General features: G+C 43.0%; 1 protein-coding gene across 1 annotated transcript in view; it reads left to right on the plus strand.

Annotated features, from left to right (window-relative positions):
- NTN1 (netrin 1) overlaps positions 1 to 17,923 on the plus strand; it is a 221,884-nt gene extending 203,961 nt beyond the window's left edge. The window contains exon 12 of the mRNA XM_056848173.1: positions 17,549 to 17,923. Within this exon, the coding sequence (XP_056704151.1) occupies positions 17,549 to 17,877 (329 nt within the window). The 3' untranslated portion in view covers positions 17,878 to 17,923. The remainder of the gene's footprint in view (positions 1 to 17,548) is intronic.
- The last annotated feature ends 4,054 nt before the right edge of the window (positions 17,924 to 21,977 follow it).

The raw sequence follows: 21,977 nt of genomic DNA on the forward strand, positions 1-21,977 counted from the left end.
AATTGTTCCATTCCAAATATTTATTTATTAACTTAAATCAGCTTCTACCCTGCACCTTTCCCCATCAATCACTGCCAGCAGCTCATTCTCAGTTTGGGCAGGGCTCTGCTTGCATATGCAATTGGATGGTTCTGTACTAGGATTGTACCAAGGCCATTTGTAGATATATCACACAGGAAGGAAAGCAGATTTCACTGAATTCCAGATCTGAGATATTCAGGGGGTTATAGGTATTATATAGATGCTATTACACAGGCCAGCGCATAACTTTACTGAACCTTCTCATTTGTGTGCCCTCTAAAGGCATGATGTGCGGCTTATCTGAGCATGCTCTGATAGGCACTGTTTTCACAATCGGATTTTTTTGTGGGCATCGAGCCAACTGTGTAGCATTGTTCTTTATGTTGAGAGCCAGTTTGACAGATGAGCAACCTTTCATAACTCAAACTAACAATAAACAATATAGCTTATCATTTTGGCCTGCTTGTTCAAGGCTGAAGAAAGGAACTATGAGAATGTCATTTTTACAGGATACCTGAAAAAAACTCTATAAGCAAGATGCAGTCAAACCTTGCATGTCAAACATATCTATAAATGCTGTAATTGGACTACATAGCATGCCTGATTAATACTACGTTCCATCACAGCCTCTCCTTGGAACAGATGTGATTATTCTAGGTTTCAGAGACTACAGAGATCCTTTTTGCTTTCAGACTGCGGTGTAAATTGCTTCTTTTGTGACCGGTTCGTGTTTAACTTTGACATTTAAGCTATAGATGTGAATGAACAGGTGGCATATGCCACTGTTCATCTGCTGGAGGTCAGACATTTTTCTTTTATTTGCCTTATGATCTTGAATTCCATAAAACCTATAGTAAAAAACCTATATATTTTGGACATGGGACATTCTCCCTTAACACAGTGCAGCGGGTCAGATTACTTTCAAGTCTTCTCTAGCTCCGTGGTAAGGAGTCCTCTAGGTAGAAAGGTAGACCAGGCAACTTGGTAAACTTTTTTTTTCTTAGCAATGCATAATAAACAGAAGCACAGTTGATAGTATGTAGGATGTTGTTCTCAGTTACCCCCTTACAATAATTTAATATGGAACTTTTTATAGCCTTCCTTAGAAAAGCCTCCACTTTACATTGAATTCTGTGGAACAATTTGAATAGCAGGACTATTTTCCATGCAAGTCTCTAAATGAAGTCTCAAACAGTGCATTCCTGAAAGGGTGGGGCAGTGCAGAGGGGGAAAAAGCCTTTTCTACAAAATAAAAAGAAGGGGAAAGGCTTTTTTGGGTGGAGCCTGAGTAGGGCGGGGTTTGGGAAGGGGAGGGACTTCAATGCCATAGAGTCCCAATTGCCAAAGCGGCCATTTTCTCCAGGTGAACTGATCTGTATCAGCTGAAGAACAGTTGTAGTAGGAGATCTCCAGCTACCACCTGGAGGTTGGCAACCCAGGTAGCACCACCTCAGGCATCCCCAACCTTTTTGAGCCCGTGGGCACCTTTGGAATTCTGACACACTATGGTGGATGCACAAAATGGCTGCTGCCGCTTACCTTCGGTCACACTGTACAGACCCTTGTGCTGTGGTGGTAGCTGCTGCCAAAGCAACATTTTTAAAAATCTACACGGCCAATAGCCCCATCCATAGGGGTGCCAGGTCCCTCTTCGCCATCGGCAGGAGGTTTTTGGAGTGGAGCCTGAGGAGGGCATGGTTTGGGGAGGGATTTCTATGCTATAGACTCCAATTGCCAAAGTGGCCATGTTCTCCAGGTGAACTGATCTCTATCGGCTGGAGATCAGTTGTAATAGCAGGAGGTATCCAGCCACCACCTGGCGGTTGGCAACCCTACCCATCCACTTTCTAAATAACACTCGGTGGGGATCAGGAAAGGTGTTGGTGGGCACCATGCTGGGGGACCCCTGCTCTAGCTTCTACATCTCTGGTGACAAACGTCCATTGCAAAGACAGGAAATCCAACCCTACTTATGTCAAATCCTACTAGAATATAGATTTCAAGTTGCTGATATGTCTATCTACCACATATGCAATAGGCCCAGATAAGCTAAACTGATTGCTGGAGGGATTGGGGGGACCATACCCTGATTCTTCCTTTCTTGCTCAAGAGTATCCAACAGCAGCAGTTCATTTAGAAAACAAGGCACATTCTGAAAGTGTTTGCTAATGCTTAACTAATTTCCAGGTAACACCCCCTTTGCAACATCTTCATGCAAGAGAAGTCCTGGCAACAGCTGAAACTTCTGTTCAATGAGTGTGCTGATTTTGCTTTGTACTTGGACAGCTTATTGCGAATTCATGGGAGCAAGATTGTACAGAAGAACGGGCAAACGACAAAAAAGGCCCCCTTCTTGTACACAAATCTCCTCCCACTCCACCATGCCATGGCCACCTGCCCACTCCGGCGAAACAAAATTCCAACTTGCATTCGCAGAGATAAACTCTGAATAATTTATCACCCTTTTCTCATGGAAGTACAGCGTGCAGACTATGCATATGTGTGAGTGTGAGAGAGAGAGACAGAGACATTTAGCGAAAAAGTACTGTAGTTAGTTTTTTTGCCAGTCTCCCATTGTGAGGGCCAAATATAAAAGCTTGCTTTTTAGACTTTTTACCAAAAGGCAAATGTGTTTGCCAGCTTAAATAAGAACCCCTCCCCTCTGTATTATTAAAATAAATTCATAGTCACAGCTATACAGAAGATTTCTGTACCTGTGAGCAGACATGAGTCAGGCTCTGCTAGCAATCTTCAACAGAACCTCCACCCAACACAACACAACCCCCCTCGGATTTCAGGTCTTATTTACGGTACTACTTGTACTACTTTTTGCTCTCTTCTGCTGCATGAAGATGTGATGTCACTGCCTGTTTCCTGAAGATGTATCTGTATTTACTACATCTTACTGTCCCTACTAAAGCTGAAGTATTGCCGGAAACTGTCCCTTAAACCTGCAGGTGCCATCTTATCTTCTTTGTGAAGTAGGTGAGAGATTGAAAAAGTAGTGTTAGGAAGATATCTGCTGTCTTTGTAGCCTAGGGTTGCCAACCTCCAGGTACTAGCTGGAGATCTCCTGCTATTGCAACTGATCCCCAGCCGATAGAGATCAGCCTCTTTGGCAATTGGACTCTATGGCATTGAAGTCCTTCCTCTCCCCAAACCCCACCCTTCTCAGGCTCTGCCCCAAAAACCTCCTGCCGGTGGTAAAGAGGGACCTGACAACCCTATTGTAGCCCCAGTTGAAGGTTGTTTAGGCCAGCGGCAGTGGCCAAGATAGACAAGCATGCAGTGTTCAGCTAAGTGCAGTTAACATTATTCCCCCTTTCCCTTCTTAATAGGCCAGCCCAAGACGACAATTAATTGTTTAGTGAATGCTGCCCTCAAACATCTTAATCCTTTGTTCATTTAATATATTCCTATCATTTGATATGAATCCTCAAAGGCCAAATGGGATAAGGAAAGTATTAGAAGCTCCAATTTTTATTCCACCAACAGCAACGTTTGGTTAAACAAACCCTGTCTGTCTAAAAAAACTTGTTTTCTAAAACTGAAAATGTTTATGTAGAAATAAATACCCTAGTTTCAATGGAACAAGGCCAATTCTCTTGCTTTAGCCGCAGGAATTATCACTCTTTGCTGGCTGCCACCTGCTGAGTAGTTGGTTACTATTGGTTCTTGTAGGTTATCCGGGCTGTGTAACCGTGGTCTTGGAATTTTCTTTCCTGACGTTTCGCCAGCAACTGTGGCAGGCATCTTCAGAGTAGTAACACTGAAGGAGAGACACTGTCCTTCAGTGTTACTACTCTGAAGATGCCTGCCACAGTTGCTGGCGAAACGTCAGGAAAGAAAATTCCAAGACCACGGTTACACAGCCCGGATAACCTACAAGAACCAATGAACTCTGACCGTGAAAGCCTTCGACAATAGTTGGTTACTATGTTCATGTGTTGCCATAGCTGAGCCTGGCATGGATTTGGTTTCTGGCATGGCATGGCATGCGTACCATCTTAAATACAGATTAGCGATGGCACACCAAAAGCTGAATCTGGGCAGAACTCAGTTTGTGGCAGGTGGTGCATGCACATGACCAACTCAGCATGGGCTGAAGCAGATGGTCAGCACAGGTGGGTGTTCTTCTGCAGCAGTCATAGTCTGAGATGGTCATGTGAGCTGGCCCTTAGTTTTGTGAACATATGGTCAGGATCACAACTTCCAAAGGCAATTAGCGGCCCTCTCAACATACTAAGAGCACTGGGAAAGCAGCAGATATGGTAACTAAGATTCAGTAGCATCTACAGCAAAGGATTATGCATTGATGTAATGCATCCCAAAAAATTGTACAACAAGCAAAAATGGGCAAGGCATCAGGCAGGCTAAGTTTTAGAATTGCAGGTACGTGAAACAATAGCAAGTCAACTGATTTAAAACCAAGAGCATAAAATTGTACAGGACTTGTACATACGTTTCTGAGAAGAACTCAGTTAACTGGTAAGATTTGTTGGCTAGCACCACAGTCGTTTCTTACAACCATGCCTTTAGATGAGGGCAGCACAGTGTTCAAAACAGTCCAGCTGGGAAGAAAGTGCAGAGTAGGTTACACAGAAGGATAATAAAGACTTTTTTATGGACTCCCCAGCAGGCAGCCAATTAGACGACTGTTTCCCTAAACTTTACAGGATGATACCAGCTCTGAATATCCTAAAAGGCCCTAATTAGATTGAGCATGGTTACTTTCCTCCTGAGCTAAATTGGGGTGCTATCATCTGGACAACCAGCCTCTAAGAGCTTTTATCATCCTTTTAATTTGCTGCTCAAAAGGAAAGTCTTTTAAAAAAACAAACAAAAAAACCTCTGTCTTGTACTTTATTAATACTTTTAAAAAACAGATTCAAAAGCAAATTATATTCTGTTCAAATATTTAGAGTTGAAAAATGCCTGCAGGGATTTGATTTCAACAACCTTTATTTTGGCTCACACCAAAATTCTTTTTTACTTTTGGCTAGCTTCTAAGTAGAGTTAGTTAATGGCATTGCTTAATTCCAGCAAGCCAGCTAGGGGGAAAGCAGCTGGTACATTTGAAGAGCCCATAAGTTGTCCATGCTTTAGATTGTTTAAGTAAGAAGTGGGGACTCGCTCGGGGAGGGAGAATCCCATTTCCCCACCACCACCTCAACCCCCCCTTTGGTCTGGTCTCCCATTCCTCCCCTCAGCAGGGATCCAAGAGAAACCCCCTACCCTCTTGCTTTCCTGCCCCGCTCCCTGCGATTCTGGCCTGTCACTCATCCCCCTCCACATCTCTGTGCCTGCCATCCTGCTTGCTCCTCTGCAGCGACTGCCCGCCCACCACACTCTCCCCTGCTCCAGCCTCCTAGCTGTCTTTCTCCCTGACCCTTTGCCCACCCTCTGCCTACTCCCCTGCTGCTCTGCCCACCCACTCTCTGTCCCACTCTCCCCCCATACACACATGCAGATATTTTGATGATGTATTTTGTAGCTTAGAAAGAGAAAGCATTTGCAGGGAGCTATTGGTGAGGACATCTGAACTTTCCTGGGTTATCAAAATAGAGGTGGTTTCTTTATTCTTTTTATTCCATCTTTCCCCGTGGAGTTAAACTGAGTCGCCCCAGTTTTATCCCTCACAAGTGCATTTAGGCGGAGAGAGAAGGTCATCCATTAAACTTTGTCACCAAGTAAGGATCTGAACCTGGCTTTCTCACCATCCTAAGCTAACATCCTTCAGTTTTATGCCTGTGACTCCCCAGCTCTTGCATAGTCCTACTGCAAACAAGAGGACCTCACAGTTTCAAATTATCTGTAGGGCACTTTTTTGTCATTTGGTGCTCCCAGTACAGTGTGAGAGCAGGAGTAGGGAGCTGCTTGATTACATAAGAACATAAGAAAGGCCCTACTGGATCAGACCAAGGCCCATCAAGTCCAGCACTCTGTTCACACAGTGGCCAACCAGGTGCCTCTAGGAAGCCACAAACAAGAAGCCACAAACAAAATTATAGCTGGATTGTAGGCCAGGCTTTCAGCATATATATATATATACGATCGGAAAGAATTCATTTATTCAAGGTTGCCCCCTCTCCACAAACCACCTTTGAACCTCTTGCTTGAGGACAAGACTCAAGTTGGATTCTTGTTAGCTGTGCACTAGGGCAATCTGATGCCATCCAGACAGCTGATAAATTAAACCTGCCAGTTGGCTTTTCCTGGTTTGTCATCGAAATGTCACTGAAGTGCCGACATGAAAGCCATTAATGTGCAGAGTTGGAGACTCATGCAATGAGAACATGCCGTTTCTCTAGGGGGATTCTCCACAGCTCAGCTATACTAACTAAAGTCATAGTAAGAGACTAGATAACCCCAAAGTTAAATATAGGACTCTTACTGTGTTCCTTAATGAAGCTACACTGAATAATAATAATATTGCTAAGAATTTAGACTGTCTTTTTTGAGGGAAGCCCTTAAATACAACCTGGCCAGAGCATTTGCACTAAGTATGCCCCATCTGACTTTCTCCCTAGATTTGAGGGTTCAAAATTATTTGATCTTGTTTGTGGAACAACACCAATGTACACTTTGTTACAAATTTCCATTTGTCTCTTTGCCTTCGTTCCTTATACGTTACTGATGGACATGAGGGCATCTATGTACTCATTAAAATACTGTATTAAAAGGGGAATTGTAATGCAACTCACCCAACTGCATCTTTATTGTCATCTGAAGTTGATAAAAACACCTAATATATAATGGGTATTGTACAGGGCAGGGTGTGGAATGGTATAGTATAGCCCAATCTCTTCAGATCTTGGAAGCTAAGCAGGGTCAGTACTTGAATGGGAGACCACCAAGGAAGACCCTGCAGAGGAAGGCAATGGCAAACCACCTCTACTTAATCACTTGCCTTGAAAACCTCACCAGGGGTCACTGTAAGTCAATTGCAACTTGACTCTTTACACACACATTGTGCAGGACAGGCTCACAGCCTGAACAATTTCTTTTTGCTTCATGCCCATCAGTAGCTTGTAAAGGGACGGGGGGAGAGACAGAAACTGAAAATCGTGGCAAACTACATGTGCAAATTTTAAAAATTCTCTACATCAAACTGGAAGACAGGTGGAGCAAAATGGATCAGAGAAAATGTGCTTATACCAAGTTGGCATTTATTTCTCATGCTGGGCATATCCAGTGTCTGGGCTAAGCTTGAGGGCCATGCAGGCAAACCCAGAGCTATAAGAAAAAGGCAAAACAGCAGTAACACGATTGGGTTAAGTGTAGAGGAATGTGGCACTCCCAGGAACGCTGCTTTCTAGTCCAGTGAGATGTCGTTATGCATCCAAAGGAAAGAAAGGTCACCTACCCCATAGTGTGCTTGTGCACCACCACACCTGGGCTGAGAAAGTCAAGAGAAGGTTTCAATTTCCTGGGCTGTTAATCTCTTAATTCTTATGGTCATGTGTGTTACTTAACTCCACTCGTTCCCCTTCCACTCCCACATTCCTCTCCAGACACAAATGGCACAACAGTGTGTCAGGCAAACAGGCAGTTTGAGCCATTTCACTTTCATGCTCCCAGAAAAGACTGTGGTCTTCTTTCCCCAGGATGCTGGATCAATAAGCATCTTTGATTGAAGTTCTGACCCATGAAGCGTGCTAACGAAATGATTCCGGACTGGTTTGGAGTTTTGAAAAAAGATAGCCAAATAGGATTTGCCTTTGACTCCTGGATTGCCAGTGTGATCCTGGCAAAATAACTGCCTTTCCACCAGTCCCTTCCCATATTAATTAAGAATCAGGATTTGGGGGTAGGGTGGGTTTGAGCCTGGAGGTTCCTATTCCAAAAGTTGAGATCATCCTTCCTTATACAGCCTTTTTTGGAAAAATCCTTGTTTCATGGAGACTATGGTTAGTCATCCTCTTAGTTGAAAGGCACATTGGCTGCCTGAAGCATATGGAAAAATAAAAAATATGTTTTAAAAGGCCTTTTAAAAAAGCATTTCTTATAAAAGCCTAAAACATCTAAAGATACATCTGAAGAGGGATAGAAAAATATGTTTCTGTAACAGCTATTCTTTTGGACACATTAATAAGGCAAAATAATATATCTGAGCATTAGGGGAGTTTCCTGGGGATGGCAGTAAATAGTTACACGATCCTGGCTGTAACTGTATCCATATGTCATGGGTGGGTATGTTATGTGACAAAAGGAAGTTCTGAATAAATGTGCCCTGCCAGGGTGGCTATAAAACTGGTTGGGGGAAAACGAATTAAACCCTGTAAAAAGGAACGTGGCTGGATGGGTCACACCCTTTGCAAAAAGCCAAGATTAAACCTCATAAATCTTCAATATTAAACTAGAACAAAACAGGTGAACCCAATAAGTCCTCTAGCCTATATCAAGACTGAGATTTTAATAATAATGACAAACTTCACTCCAGAGAAGGACCTGACCTAGGCTTAGTTGGCGGGGGTGGGGGGGGAACCACAAGAAACTATATCAAATATATTTGTTCTGGGCCTGTAAGCATCTGGAGAGGATGAGAAGAGTGGGAATTCCCAGCAACTTTTTCCAAGGTTTTGGTTTAGCTTGATAACATCCTCCTAGAATATTTTGGATTCTTGAAGTTAAACGTTGTGGTAAAACAATCAACATCACATAGTTTGCATCTCTCCCCCCCCCCCCCCAATTATTTCTCTGAATTTGTGAAGCATTTTGCGAACTCTTTAAAAATGTTACGGTAGGCAAAATTTTCACCAGCACATTAAAATGGAGTATGAGTAAGATCTTTAAAAGGATTTATTTAAATTTGTTTAATTTGCTACGCTCTTGAGGAGATGCAAGAGATTCAAAATCCAGTTTTTCTCTCCTCAGATGGGCGAGCCCTTCCACAATTTCTCAGCTGCCTAAAGTACCATATTGCCATCTGGTGGCTGGTTAGTAGCACACTGAAACTACAGCCCAGGCTTCAGCTTCCATTTTGTTTTCAAAGGACAGGTTGCTAACCTCACTCAACAGTTTTATAGAGAGAACTACAGCATAGACAATGATAACTAAACTTTGCAAGGTTTGCTCTGTTTGGTCTTCAACTGACCCAGACCGTTTTGTCGAGACCTGTCTCCAGCATCATAAACATTCTTGGGTAAAATGGGCTTTATTCTACCTTGGCTCATTCCTCAACTAATCAATGACCCATTCCCTCAAAGTCAGTGGGCCTCAGGAAATTACGGAGGCCACAAACAAACAAACAAACAAACAAACAAAAACCCCATCTCCTAGAAGGGTGACTCCTGGTTGACTTGGCCTTCTCTTCACTAATAAGGGTATAAGAGTAAAGTTTACAAACATTAGGGAGCTGGTTTATTTTAGTCGCACAGTAGGAACAACAATATGATGGCATTGTGGGGACCCCTGCCCTTTTTTTGCTCACAGACTCCAAGCTGTGCATGCTTAAGATATTTTTAGCCAGGAGCTGGACACACGCCACACTATGTCGGAAACTGGTGTCATCTGGGGCCCAGGCAGTAACATGCTTAATGTGAAAGCTGTGACTCATTTCACTTTGTTCTCCCCCTCAGGGGGTACATTGCTAGAACTCAGCAGGCTTGCATTGCTGCTCATGGGGCACCTGCTGCTTACTTCATCCGTTTGCCCCCGGTTACCAATCTGAACAATTTTGCCCATCATGTTTTTCCTGGTGCCAGGGCTCAAGCTAATCCACTTTGCTTGTGATCAGTTGACTGGGAGGGGGGCTTTGTGGCGCACAGCGCAAGCCCAGCCATGAATGGACGAGAGATTCTGCCTCTGGTGGAATTTTTCCTTCTTCCCTACTGCGAGAGGTTACCAACCCTGTTAACCAGCTGGCTTGTCAGTTCCCTCCTCTAGCCAAATGCTGATTTGATCGCTTATTAGTCTGGCAAGCAATGGAAGGATGTGGCAGCAGTTGTCGGGTTGTCTTTGTTGCTTCTCCAAGCAGAAGAATAGTGAGGCAGGAACAAAAATGCAGCCTTGCTTAGAGGACGCTGCATTGATTCTAACAAATCGTCTCTCCCGCAGAGTGTTAAAATTCAGCAGAAAATCAGTACTCCCAAACATGGCCGTAACAGCCTACTGCGTTTTGTGCAAAATATTCACTGGGGCATTTGCTGGTTTGGGTGTGCAGTAGAGGGGCAAGAAGCAGATTCCTAAGCTGTGGAGCAAGTAGTTGTAAGGGCCCTGTAAGCTATGTGGGAAGGTTGACTAGTTCTGCGTCACAATAGCATGGATTTGGGGTTCAAGTTAACTGCTACCACTCCAGCACTACACAGTTCAGCACAGAGACATTTCAGGAGCCTAGCAACACACTGAGATATAGTCTATAGAAATATAATTTATTGCTATACATTATCATAGCCTGGGACAATTAATTACTGACTAGAGCACAATTCAAGCCCAAAGACTTGCAAATAGATCTACTGTGTAAGAGCATTTAAGACTCTTGTATGGCTCTAAGGTTCTTGAAAATATGTTTAACTCCTCACTAGTCAGATTCATATAGGGCTTGCTGATATTTGCTGGAGAAGGAAGCAGAAGCCTCACTGAATGGGATTTTTATTCTAATTTCTGATTTAAGTAACTTCTGCTAATAGCTTGTAAGTCAATAAAGTCAGCTTTATTGGTTAAAGAAAAAGAGGAGCCTTAAGCTCAAAATGTAGGAGAGCTGAATTCATAGGGTTGCCAACCTCCAGGTTCTAGCTGGAGATCTCCTGCTATTACAGCTGATCTCCAGCCGATAGAAATCCATTCACCTGGAGAAAATGGCCGCTTTGGCAATTAGATTCTATGGCATTAGATTCCCCTCCCCAAACCCCGCTGGCAAAGAGGGACCTGGCAACCCTACGACTTCACCAATCACCAAATGCTCACTGCTGAATTTACAATTTTCCTTGGCCAAAATGCAACTCCACCCACATTTGAAATCAGCTGCGGATGGAATGGATCAAGTGGAGGTCAATCAAGGCAGTGACTATGAGCATTCTCAGATACTTAATTTAAATGATGCAAAATAGTCTTCCCTTCCTCTTCCCTTAAGGACAGTGATCTAGTTAAAGATTTCTGCGGCAAGCCAAAGGTTATTACATTCGAGCCGCAAATGATAGTCCCTAACTGCCAGGATTCTTAACTCCATACAAAAAATTATCCTATTTAAGTAGTGTTTTTTCTCTAACTCCAGAAAAAAATTGGAGGGGGTAGGGAAGCGCATACTTTTTGAAGAAAAATGGAGCAAAGAGTAAAACATTCAGTGGGACATGTGTGTGTGAGGAAGTGGATACACCATAATTAAAAGGAGATGACAAAAAGCCTTAAACTGTTCCAGCCATGGACTCATAAAGAGGAATGTGTTATTAATCAACATGGATGTCACAGTCATTATGCAATAGATGCTTGTGACAGTGCCCATGCATCTGTTGCATCTGCTAGGAAGCAGTTCCAATGTGGTGTAGTGGTTAAGAGCGGTGGACTCTAATCTGGTGAACCGGGTTTGTTTCCCTGCTCCTCCACATGAAGCCTGCTGGGTGACCTTGGGCCAGTCACAGTTTCTCTCAGAACTCTCTCAGCCCCCACCTAACTCACAAGGTGCTTGTTGTGGGGAGAGGAAGGGAAGGCGATTGTAAGCCAGTATGAGACTCCTTAAAGGTAGAGAAAATTGGGGTATAAAAACCAACTCTTCTTCTTCTAACAAGTGCTTGAAAGTACTATAGAAACCTGCAAAATGATATGAATTGGGGGCAGAAAAGATGACCATATATACCAATTATGACAATAACAACTCTCCAGTCCTCTGAAAGGATATCATCTATAGGTATGAAAAGTGTTAAGCATTAAGAACATAAGAAAGGCTATGCATTGGCTCTTTCTTACAAACAGGTATACTCACGCGCATGCAGCATGTATATGCATTCACTGTAACTTATGAACAAGGCTAGTCTTTCACTTCAGTGATAAAAATAAGGGGAGACTCAGGCATCCCCCCCCACCAAAGACTATGTATTTTAGAAACCGAGTATCCTCTGACCTCCCCCTTCAGTCAAGTGTTTCCATATTAGATTGGAGCAAGTCAATGGTTAAAAAAGCTGGGGTGTTGAACTCATTAGTTATAAGGGCCGGATATGACATAAATGCCACTATGGTTGGGCCAGGCCATGTGTACCGTAAAATTTAATGCCAGGTACCGGAGATACAAACTCTATAGAAGACACAGGCAAAGCCAATTCATGATTTTTTAACTTTATTTTTTACTTAAAATACAAACATACTTAAAACAATAATGCTCTTATGGAATTTTCTTTTATTTAACAGTCTTTGATCATTGACACTACAGGACTGGGGGTTGGCTGCCTTGGCTGGCTCGCGGGCCGGATAAGAGCTCTTAAGAGGCCGGATCCGGCCCCCAGGCCGCATGTTTGACACCCCTGGTTTAAAGGTTTGCTTGGAAAATGGTTTGCTTCCAAAACCACGAAATTGGCTCATCTTCGCCTTTACTCTCACACTCATTGGAGAAATATGTGGTCAGAAATTTGCTTTTTAAGCAAGCATCTGGTGACCCTGACATAGTCATAGCTGTACATTTTCTCATTTTAAAATAATATTTATAGAGTGAGATATAATAGGTATGTTTTCTTCACTCACATTCCTATCTTCAATAATGCTACATATGTTGCCTCAAATGCAAAAGTTTTGGGCCTGATAATGCTAACCCTGCCTTTGGTTCTTAGATTCCAACATTTGGTTACCAAGAACCACTTTGTCTTGGCAACTGGTAATTTTTATAGGGTAGATAAGTCAGCAAGAAACCTGGAAACAATTAGAAAAGGAATAATAAAGGTGGGTAATAATAAAGGAATAATAAAGGTGGGTAAACAGAACTATTGAAAGCCACTCAGATGGTATTTAGCCCTCCGTCTTCAGCTTTGTACATCACAGCAACACAAGCTGTCCTTCGTGAAACATCTGATTAGTTATAGCAACTATTCATTATAGGGAGGATAACTGAAACAACTGGGTGGTCAAAGAAGGCTTTCATATAGGAATTACAAAACATCTTCCTAGTGAAGTCTGTGTTGCCCCAGATATAATATTTAAAATAATTTACCATGCAGATAGATGCCATACAATGGATATACTTCACCTTACTATGAATAGGTTCCAGGTATATAGATCTAGCATACAGGCTTTCCCTGTGATCTGGGCAATCTGTGTGATAAACGATTCTGAGCATTGCATGTGTGTATTTCTCCCCGGAATGCTACTTTTGGGAGCATTCCTGGGAAAATAATAATGATGCACTATTAGTGCCTATGACTTGATTTTAGACTGCAGGGGACATCTTTTGGATGATCAAGTGTGCATGTGCTTGGAGCTTCTAGAACTTAATTTATGTTAAAAAAATCTGAACTCTTAAGGTGAAAGACTCTCAGAATCCCAAACATTCATTTGAATTTAATTGTTCCTCTCTATCAATATATCTAATTCTCATCTTGCCCAAGTCTGTGGATACTTCAATCCGAAGACTAGGGCCACGGACAGACAAGACAGGTCTTCCTGAGCAAAACCCTAGGTTTGCAGAAAAAATTGAAATATAAACAAACAAACCAAACAAACCATTGGGGGAGGATTAACTCCCCCAAATGATAGAGGATCTATATCTCCAGTGACTTTTGCTAGGCAACCAAAACAGTATTGCTGCCTTTAGGCCTTGGTTTCTGTGAGTAAAAGGCAGTGGGAGGGGGCATGGTCCTTTCCAGGGCTGTTTTGGTCTTTGAGGGAGAATTCCTTGGACCCTGGCCCAGCAGCATCTACCAGGCGTTTTGCTACCATGAAACTTGCATGACTCACCCAGGACTGGCTGCTTGCTAGACCAGGATCTGGGAGACCCAGGTTCAAATCCCCACTCTGCCATCGTACTCATCGGGTGACCTTGGGCCAGTCACACATTCCCATCCTAACCTACATCATAGGGTTGTTGTTAAGATAAAATGGAGGACAGAAGAATGATGCAAGCAACTTTGTGACCCCATTGTGGAGAAAGGTGGGGTATAAATGAAGTAAATAAATAATATAGCTGAAGATGCAGGGGCAGATAAAAGGTAGGCTGGGTGGTGGTTGAGAAGGAGAAAAGGCAGCAGGGAAAGGTGAGGAGATGGGGGCTTCGAAGGGGAGGGAAAGGGGAAATAGTGTGGGGAGGAGATACAGAGTAATATGAGGTAGCCCCCACAAGTCCTTGCAGGTTAACAGCCCAGCTGGCATCACATGACTCAGCCAGAGTTTTCCTGGGGAAAAGCTATCAGGAGGAGGAAAGGAGTGATAGGTGAAGACAGAGGGCCAGATAAAGATAGGTTGTCTGGTGGGTTGAAAGGAGACAAGGAAGCAAAAAAGGGGGAGAGGCTATAGGGGCAACGAGTGAAGGGGAAGAGAAAATAGTAGGGGAGGGATAATGAGGTCCCCTGCTTGTAAACAATGGATGAAAACGCATAGTAGCTTTAGCCTCCTTTATTTCCTGTTTCAGCCAGGATTCAGCCAGGATCGAACGCACGTTCGGCGAAACGAATGCGTTCAATCCTGGCTGAATCCTGGCTGAAACAGGGAATAAAGGAGGCTAAAGCGACCATGCGTTTTCGCCCAATATTAATACAATACATGCATTCAAACAAAAGGATTTGCAACCTGAAACTCACCAGCCTTTGCCCTGTTTCCCATCATTGCATTTAGGAAAGGTGTGTTTTCCAAATGATTGAAAACCTACCCATTGTTGTATTGTTTTCTCTGCACAGAAACTTCCTTCTTCCCATTTTGACACTGAGAAATTATTCCCACCATCTGCTCCTTTTCAGTAAGCCTTAGCCTACCCAAGGCTCACTTTTATGGCTAAACTGAATATTTTTAGCTTCTTCCTTTGGGAAGGGGCCATGACTCAATAGTAAAGCCTTCGCATAAAGAAAGTCCCAGGTTCAGTCCGATAACAGGCCAGGTGCTTAGTGATGTTAAAGGCCTGTACCCAAGACCTGAATAGCGACTGCCAGACAGAGAAGACAAAATTTACTTTAAGGCAGCTTTATGTGTGCATTCAGTTTGAAAACTTTCCTTTTAATAAGACAGTTATCCTTTAAACAAAAAAAGAAGGCAACCTATACGAAAAATGTATTTTCAGAATGATGTTTGAGGAAAGCTATTTTGCAGCATTGGAGGCCTGAAGTTTGAAGACCTAAAAAGGACAAGCCAGGAGAAACTCAGAAGCCTCAGCTGAAGTTTGTGTATTCCTTGTGCAGGCATCTGAAAATCAGAGGCATTCTGTCACTGAATCGGAAGACCCTGATGATCCTGTCCTATCCTTCATAACTCTGTCCAACTCACTGTTAAAGTCTTTCTAAACTAGTGGCCACCATCTCATCTCATGAAGCCTAATTTCGTAGACCTTCTGATCATGTTACCCCAGAGTTGCCTTTTTTTCTAAACCAAAAAGCCCAGATGCTTTGCCTCATAGATTAGGTTCTCTAAGCCTAGGATCATTTTGGTTGCCATTTTCTGTGCATTTGGTACCTCTTCAATATCCTTTTGGGGATGTTGTGACCTGGTGAGGCTTTATAAGGGCCTTGCGTAAAGACGTCATTATGCCGGCCGTTTTATTCTTAATCCCATCCCAATGATCCCTAGGATGTAATTTGCCTTTTTAAAACTATTGCTGCAAAATGAGTTGACACTTTCAGTGAACTAACTATGACAATTCTAAGGAGGTTTTTTTGGTCTGTCATCACCAGCTCAGATTCTCACAGGATATGTGAAATTAGGAATATAATTTTATTTTTGGTCCCAACATACATCTCTAGGCACTTACATTGTATTTCATCAGCCATTTCCTTGAAGAAGAAAAAGAGTTGGTTTTTATACCCCGCTTTTGTCTACCTTTAAGGAGTCTCAAAGCGGCTAACAATCACCTTCCCTTCTTCTCCCCACAACAAGCACTTTGTGAGGCAGGTGGGGCTGAGAAAGTTCTGAGAGAACTGTGACTAGCCTAAGGTCACCCAGCAGGCTTCATGTGGAGGAGTGGGAAATCAAACCCAGTTCTCCAGATTAGAGTCTGTTGCTGTTAACCACTACACCACACTGGCTCTCATTGCTCATTCATCCAGTCTGGAGAGATCCTTTTGGAGCTTCATACAATCCAATTATGTTTGTACTATCCTGAACAATTTGGTGTCTTCTAAACTACCCAGTTCCAGATCATGTATGAATTAAATAGCACCAGTCACAATACAGATACATAGAGGAGTTCACTGCTCACCTCCCTTATGCTCACCTCACTGCTCACCTCCCCCACTATCCCCTTTCACTTTTTTAACATTCCAATCCATGAAAGGACATTTCATTTCATTATTGTTGCTTACTCACGAAAAGCTTCCCAGGCACCTCATGAGAGGCTTTTTGGAAGTCCAAATATACACTGGGTTGGATTCAGAAAAAATTTGACATTTCCGCCAATTCCCACTTCTTGCTGCAGACCCCCACCATTGCCATTCCTCAGGGACCCCTGTCCTTAAGGAACAGTATTTCATGGAGATCAATGGGATGCAGTGAGAGGAGGGGGACAGGGAAGTTCCATTCTGCCATTGGAGAGTTCCTTGCAGCTACACTGCAAATTTGGTGACTCTACCTCCAAAAATGCCCCCACAGGAGCATAAAAAATCCCCATAGACTATAATGGACCCAATTTTTTTCGGTAAACTCAGAAATAAAGCCAAAATACCCCTTTAGTGGTATGGGTATTCAGCTTATTATGGATTTACCAAAAAAGAAAAAAATGGGCACAATAAACCTGAACCCGAAATTTGGCCAATTTTTTTTTTTTTTGTACTACCCTATTGTAGACATTCTAAAAATTCTAAGGGGTTGCTGAGGCAGGACTCTCCCTAAACTGAAGCCATACTGATTAATTTTCAGAAAGGCTTGTTCTTCTATGTGTTTATACCAATTCTATCTTTAACACCACTTTCTACCAATTTACTCAGAACAGATGTTAAACTACTCAGCCTGTTGTTTTCTGGGTCCCTTTTTAAAAAAATAAGGTACAATACTGACTATAGAAAGGTATCTCTCCAACAGATTCCTGAAGGTCTCAGTCAACAAACCTCTCCACCTGTCTTAGCTCTTGCAGATCAACCATCTTGGCTTCAAGGGAACCAACTTTATAACAGCCAAAAGCTTGTTTGCATGAAGGGCATTATCTGCATTATCTGTCCCATCCAGATAATCTTTTCTTTACTTGATGATAAGAAACAGGTAATTTTTTTCACAATCTGTGGACCTTTGGCATGATCTGTGTATTTGGAATCTAAAACCATCACAACAGGGCAAGGTATTACACACATATTTCTAAGCTGCCTTCAGTTAACTACTGCTTCTAACTCAGGAAGGGTGCAAATTGTACTACGTCACCTTGAGGAGAAAAGGGATTAAAATGATTGTTACAATCTTGGCTTTCTATTCCCAGCTGTCCAGATCCACATCCTGAAAGCAGACAAGGCAGGAGAATGGTGGAAGTTCACAGTCAATATCATCTCTGTGTACAAACAAGGGACAAACCGAATACGGCGTGGTGACCAGATCCTTTGGATACGCTCCAAGGACATTGCCTGCAAATGCCCCAAAATCAAACCCATGAAGAAATACTTGCTGCTGGGCCATGATGAGGACTCTCCTGACCAGAATGGCATCGTAGCAGACAAAAGCAGCCTTGTGATACAGTGGAGGGACACGTGGGCTAGGAGGCTGAGGAAGTTCCAACAACGGGAAAAGAAGGGGAAGTGCAAGAAAGCCTAGAGGGTGAGATAGAGACATGAAGAGAGACTGCAGACGCTGCTTGGGTAGGACTTGGAGCCGGTGGGGTGGGATTAGGGGCATGGGCAAGAAACTCACTTTGCAGTATATGAGTGACTGGGGTGGGAGGGTGAAGGAGGGATTAATAACTTTTGTGGACTCGCTAGATTTGCACCTCATACTGCAGAATCCCCCACCCCCAAATACTGGAGAGAGAAAACAAGTTCAGAGAAGGAGGGCTCTGTGTACCATTGTAGCAAGTGTTAGGTCAGTTACTAGTTCCCATCATCCCCTTTGATTTTCCTTCTCTCTCTCTCTCCCCACCCAATCAGATGAGTGACCCACTGCCTTAATTTTGCTAACATCAATTAGTTCCAGACACAAGAACAACCCAAATTGTTTACTAAACAAAAATTATAAACAACAATTATGCTGGAAATACATTTTTTCCAAGAGAATAAATCTGATTGTTATTGCTAGGAAGAATGGTGGATAGGGAAGGTTGACTTGAAACAGATTACCAGCTGATCAAGGCAGCCTGAGTTGCTCTTCCGTTACCCACCTCACATGCCACATGGACTGGATCAGGTTTTTAAAATGATGCCTGTGAAAGACTGTTTAGCTGTAAGCAGTGACATTCCACTTACCCTAAATGCAGGGCAGTCACTGGAAGGCAACTGAGGAATGCCCTTTCCTGGAAATGCAGCCCTCAGCTGAGGTCTCGTTGCCTGATTCAAGTGCAGCAATCTGCTAAGGAAAGACAGCCGAGTACAACAGAGAGCTGTGAAAAAGGAGGAGGACACGGTGATGGTTATCGGTGCAGCATATTCATGCACTTCCAGTGACTGGAAACACCACTACCCATCTAGTGGGAGACCCACTAACACTCCTACTTTTGCGAATATGACCTCTCCCCAAGACCACTGGATTTTTTTTTAATGCATTCACCAATTCATTGGAGGGTGGGGGGGGGAACTGCGATGTTAATAGCTGCTCTTCAAACCCCAACTAGACTGGACCTTCTACAATAATTTTCACCTACAGAACGGAAATGCAACATCGGTGAGATCCCATACAAACGTTCACCCAAGACACCATGCAAGAACTCCATTATTCGTACCTTAAAGGAATAAAGTCTGAACAGAGCAAGGAAAGATCGTCACGGCAGAGAGATGGTTTGCTACACCTCCTGCATTTTTGTGTCATCACAGCAGTGGCTATTATTACCTAGATGCGAGAGCCACACGGTGCTTCCTCCTGCACTGGGAAGATGTCAGGAAGGAGACAGACTTACATGCTGGTTCTGCCTGGAGAAACTGAATGGTCCACAACGTGTATCTTACCTACTGCAAGGAAGGGGGGGGGGGGAGGAAAGCAAAGCAAAAACCTATCAGTTCTTAACCAGAACAGAGATTTATATCCAATCACATAAACCCTCTAACAACCTGCTGTGGTTTTGGATTTCATATGAATAAATGTGGGAATTGGTAGTTTACTTCCACGAAGGGGTCACCTCCTCCCTCATAGTAGTTACCTTAAATACCCGCCCTTCTTGATGCTGGAGGGTGGGCTCCCACTTCCATTTTTAGGTTCATGAGAGGTGAAGGGGATTGTTGTTCCTACTCATGCAGATATCCCGCTGGACCAATTGCCTGTAAACTAACAAACCAGGAAGACTCCCTGGGCAAGCAGTTCACGCGTGAGCTCACGGATGCCTGCCCTTCAAAATCCAAACTTCCCAGAAATGTTTCCTGTTTGGAAACTTGGAAACATCTTTTTAATTACATTTTCCAGTGGGTTTTGCCTTGTTTTATGGCAATTGACAATATTTGTGTCATGACGTAAACCGTCATAAAAACAAAATGCAGCACAAATAGGTGTAAAGTGGATGACTGCCGGAGATGTGGCGGTGGGGCAGGGGGTGAGAAGGCCAAGAAGAGTTCTAATTCAACAGCTCTGCATAGTGCAGAGAGTTTCAGGGCTTTCACTTCTTTTTACGTGCTTAGTTGCTGAAATTAAAAAAATATATACACAGCATTATCCTGGCTTAGATGCCAGCGTGGTGTAGTGGTTAAGAGGGGTGGTTTGGAGCGGCGGACTGATCTGGAGAACCGGGTTTGATTCCCCACTCCTCCACATGAGCGGCGGAGGCTAATCTGGCGAACTGGGTTTGTTTCCCCACTCTGTCACATGAAGCCTGCTGGGTGACTTTGGGCTAGTCACACTCTCTCAGCCTCACCTACCTTACAGGATGTCTGTTGTGAGGAAGGGAAGGTGATTGTAAGCCGGTTTGAGTCTCCATTAAGTGGTAGAGAAAGTCAGCATATAAAAACCAACTCTTCTTCTTATCATTTGAGACCTAGTGGCACAGAGGAAACTAGTTTGCCTAATGGAAAGGAGCAAAATGGGCTAATATTACCTTCACTCAGTACCAAATTGCATCACAATTGTTTTATTTTGAGGCCTCCAGTATCAGCCACACAAAGTGCTGATCCACATGTGCTACAGAATGAAGCAGAGTGAATATCTGGTATACTATTTTGGACTATATATGGGGGGTGTTCACATAATTGAATATTGACCTGCATAAAGTATTCCTTGTAATTAGAATAATACACCAGGCTGCAATCGCGCTGCCCAACGTGCTAGGGCTTTGTGTGCTTTTAGGGAAACTCGTCATATGGCTGTGCTCATAAATGGTATATCCCTACTTGCAGTCTCAAGTAGTACAGTCCACCTGCTAAGGTTTTCACATCTTATTTCTGCTGCATGTTTAGTCCAGGCAAGATTATTTTCTTTGAGGGGTTGTCTCTCTCCATATCAGTGGTTTTGAAACCACTTATGTATAGAGTATCAATTCTATATTGATTTGTCTGCTAAGGAATCCGTGTAATAATAAGGCATTCTGGAGTGCAGTACAGAGTATATACATTTCGTATGGAGAGCCAGCCAAGAATGCTGAGTCTGCTAGAACATAATCTGCATTCTTCATTGTACTATAAGGGAAGACTATCAATCATTATTGGTCTTATTATCAAGGAGCCCCAGGATTCTACAGAAGAGAATTTGAAAACCATTCCTGTGTGCAAATGAAAGTTCTTTCTTCAAAGTCCTACAACATTGTTACTCCAGCAACAGGTGGAGGAATACTGAATTAAAGGAGCTTAGATGTCATTACTTTCAGTGTTTACAAAAACCAAACAAAAACTAAAAAAGGTACTCAATACGTTCAGTTTCAACAGTGCAAATCCAAACCAGACCCAGGATGTGACTGGAGTTATAGCCAATATAACAGGCAACAAAATGACCTACATTGCCCACGTTTTTGCAGAAAACTGACAGTTATGACCAAGACTAGGGGCATTTGAAGTTAATCCATAAGGTTGCAGTGGTTACCCTGTGATGAAGGGAAAAAAGAAGCCAAAATATAGTTCTCCAGAAGCAATACTGACTTCAAGAAATTGTGGTTGTTCCTTGATAGCACCCAGTTAAAAACTGTTTTTCCCTTGCATATCAAATGTTGTCTGTCAACAGAATTTTTTCCCCAGTTGGCTTGCAAAAAGCACTGTTTGCCTTTCAGACAGCTGTTTTCCATGTGACAGATTCACTCTAGTATCTAATACCTCCACCTCTATGGCATCGCCCAGAGAAAATTAGGCATGAAATTAACCCTGTAACCTTTGTGCACCTTAAGGGGGAAATCTAGTAGAGTTTATTAAATTTTCCTAAACTGGCCACACTAACAGTTGTGACATGCAGCCAAACCAGTAAGGACCAATATGGAGACAGAGGATCTCCGCTGTGTCAAAAAGAACAGACATTCTGCTGTTCAGGTGCAGCTACCCAGAGGTTGACCTGGGAACCATTCAATACAACACTAAATTTCTACTATCTTGATAAGAAAAGAAACAAATGAAGGAAGTGAGATGACCTGAAGAACTAGTTCTCTTCAAGGTTTGGCCAAAATGTAGACACCCAATTCATTACAATCCTCATTCTGACATTGTGTTAATCAGTCAGAGGAGCAGTTTTCACAATGTCCTAGAGGAAGCACTCAGTAACCTCTAGGCTTAGGAGTTGTAAAAGCCTTCTGTAGAAAAGGA

This window comes from Euleptes europaea, chromosome 1, assembly GCF_029931775.1.
Source record: "Euleptes europaea isolate rEulEur1 chromosome 1, rEulEur1.hap1, whole genome shotgun sequence".
NCBI classification, from domain to species: Eukaryota; Metazoa; Chordata; class Lepidosauria; order Squamata; family Sphaerodactylidae; genus Euleptes; species Euleptes europaea.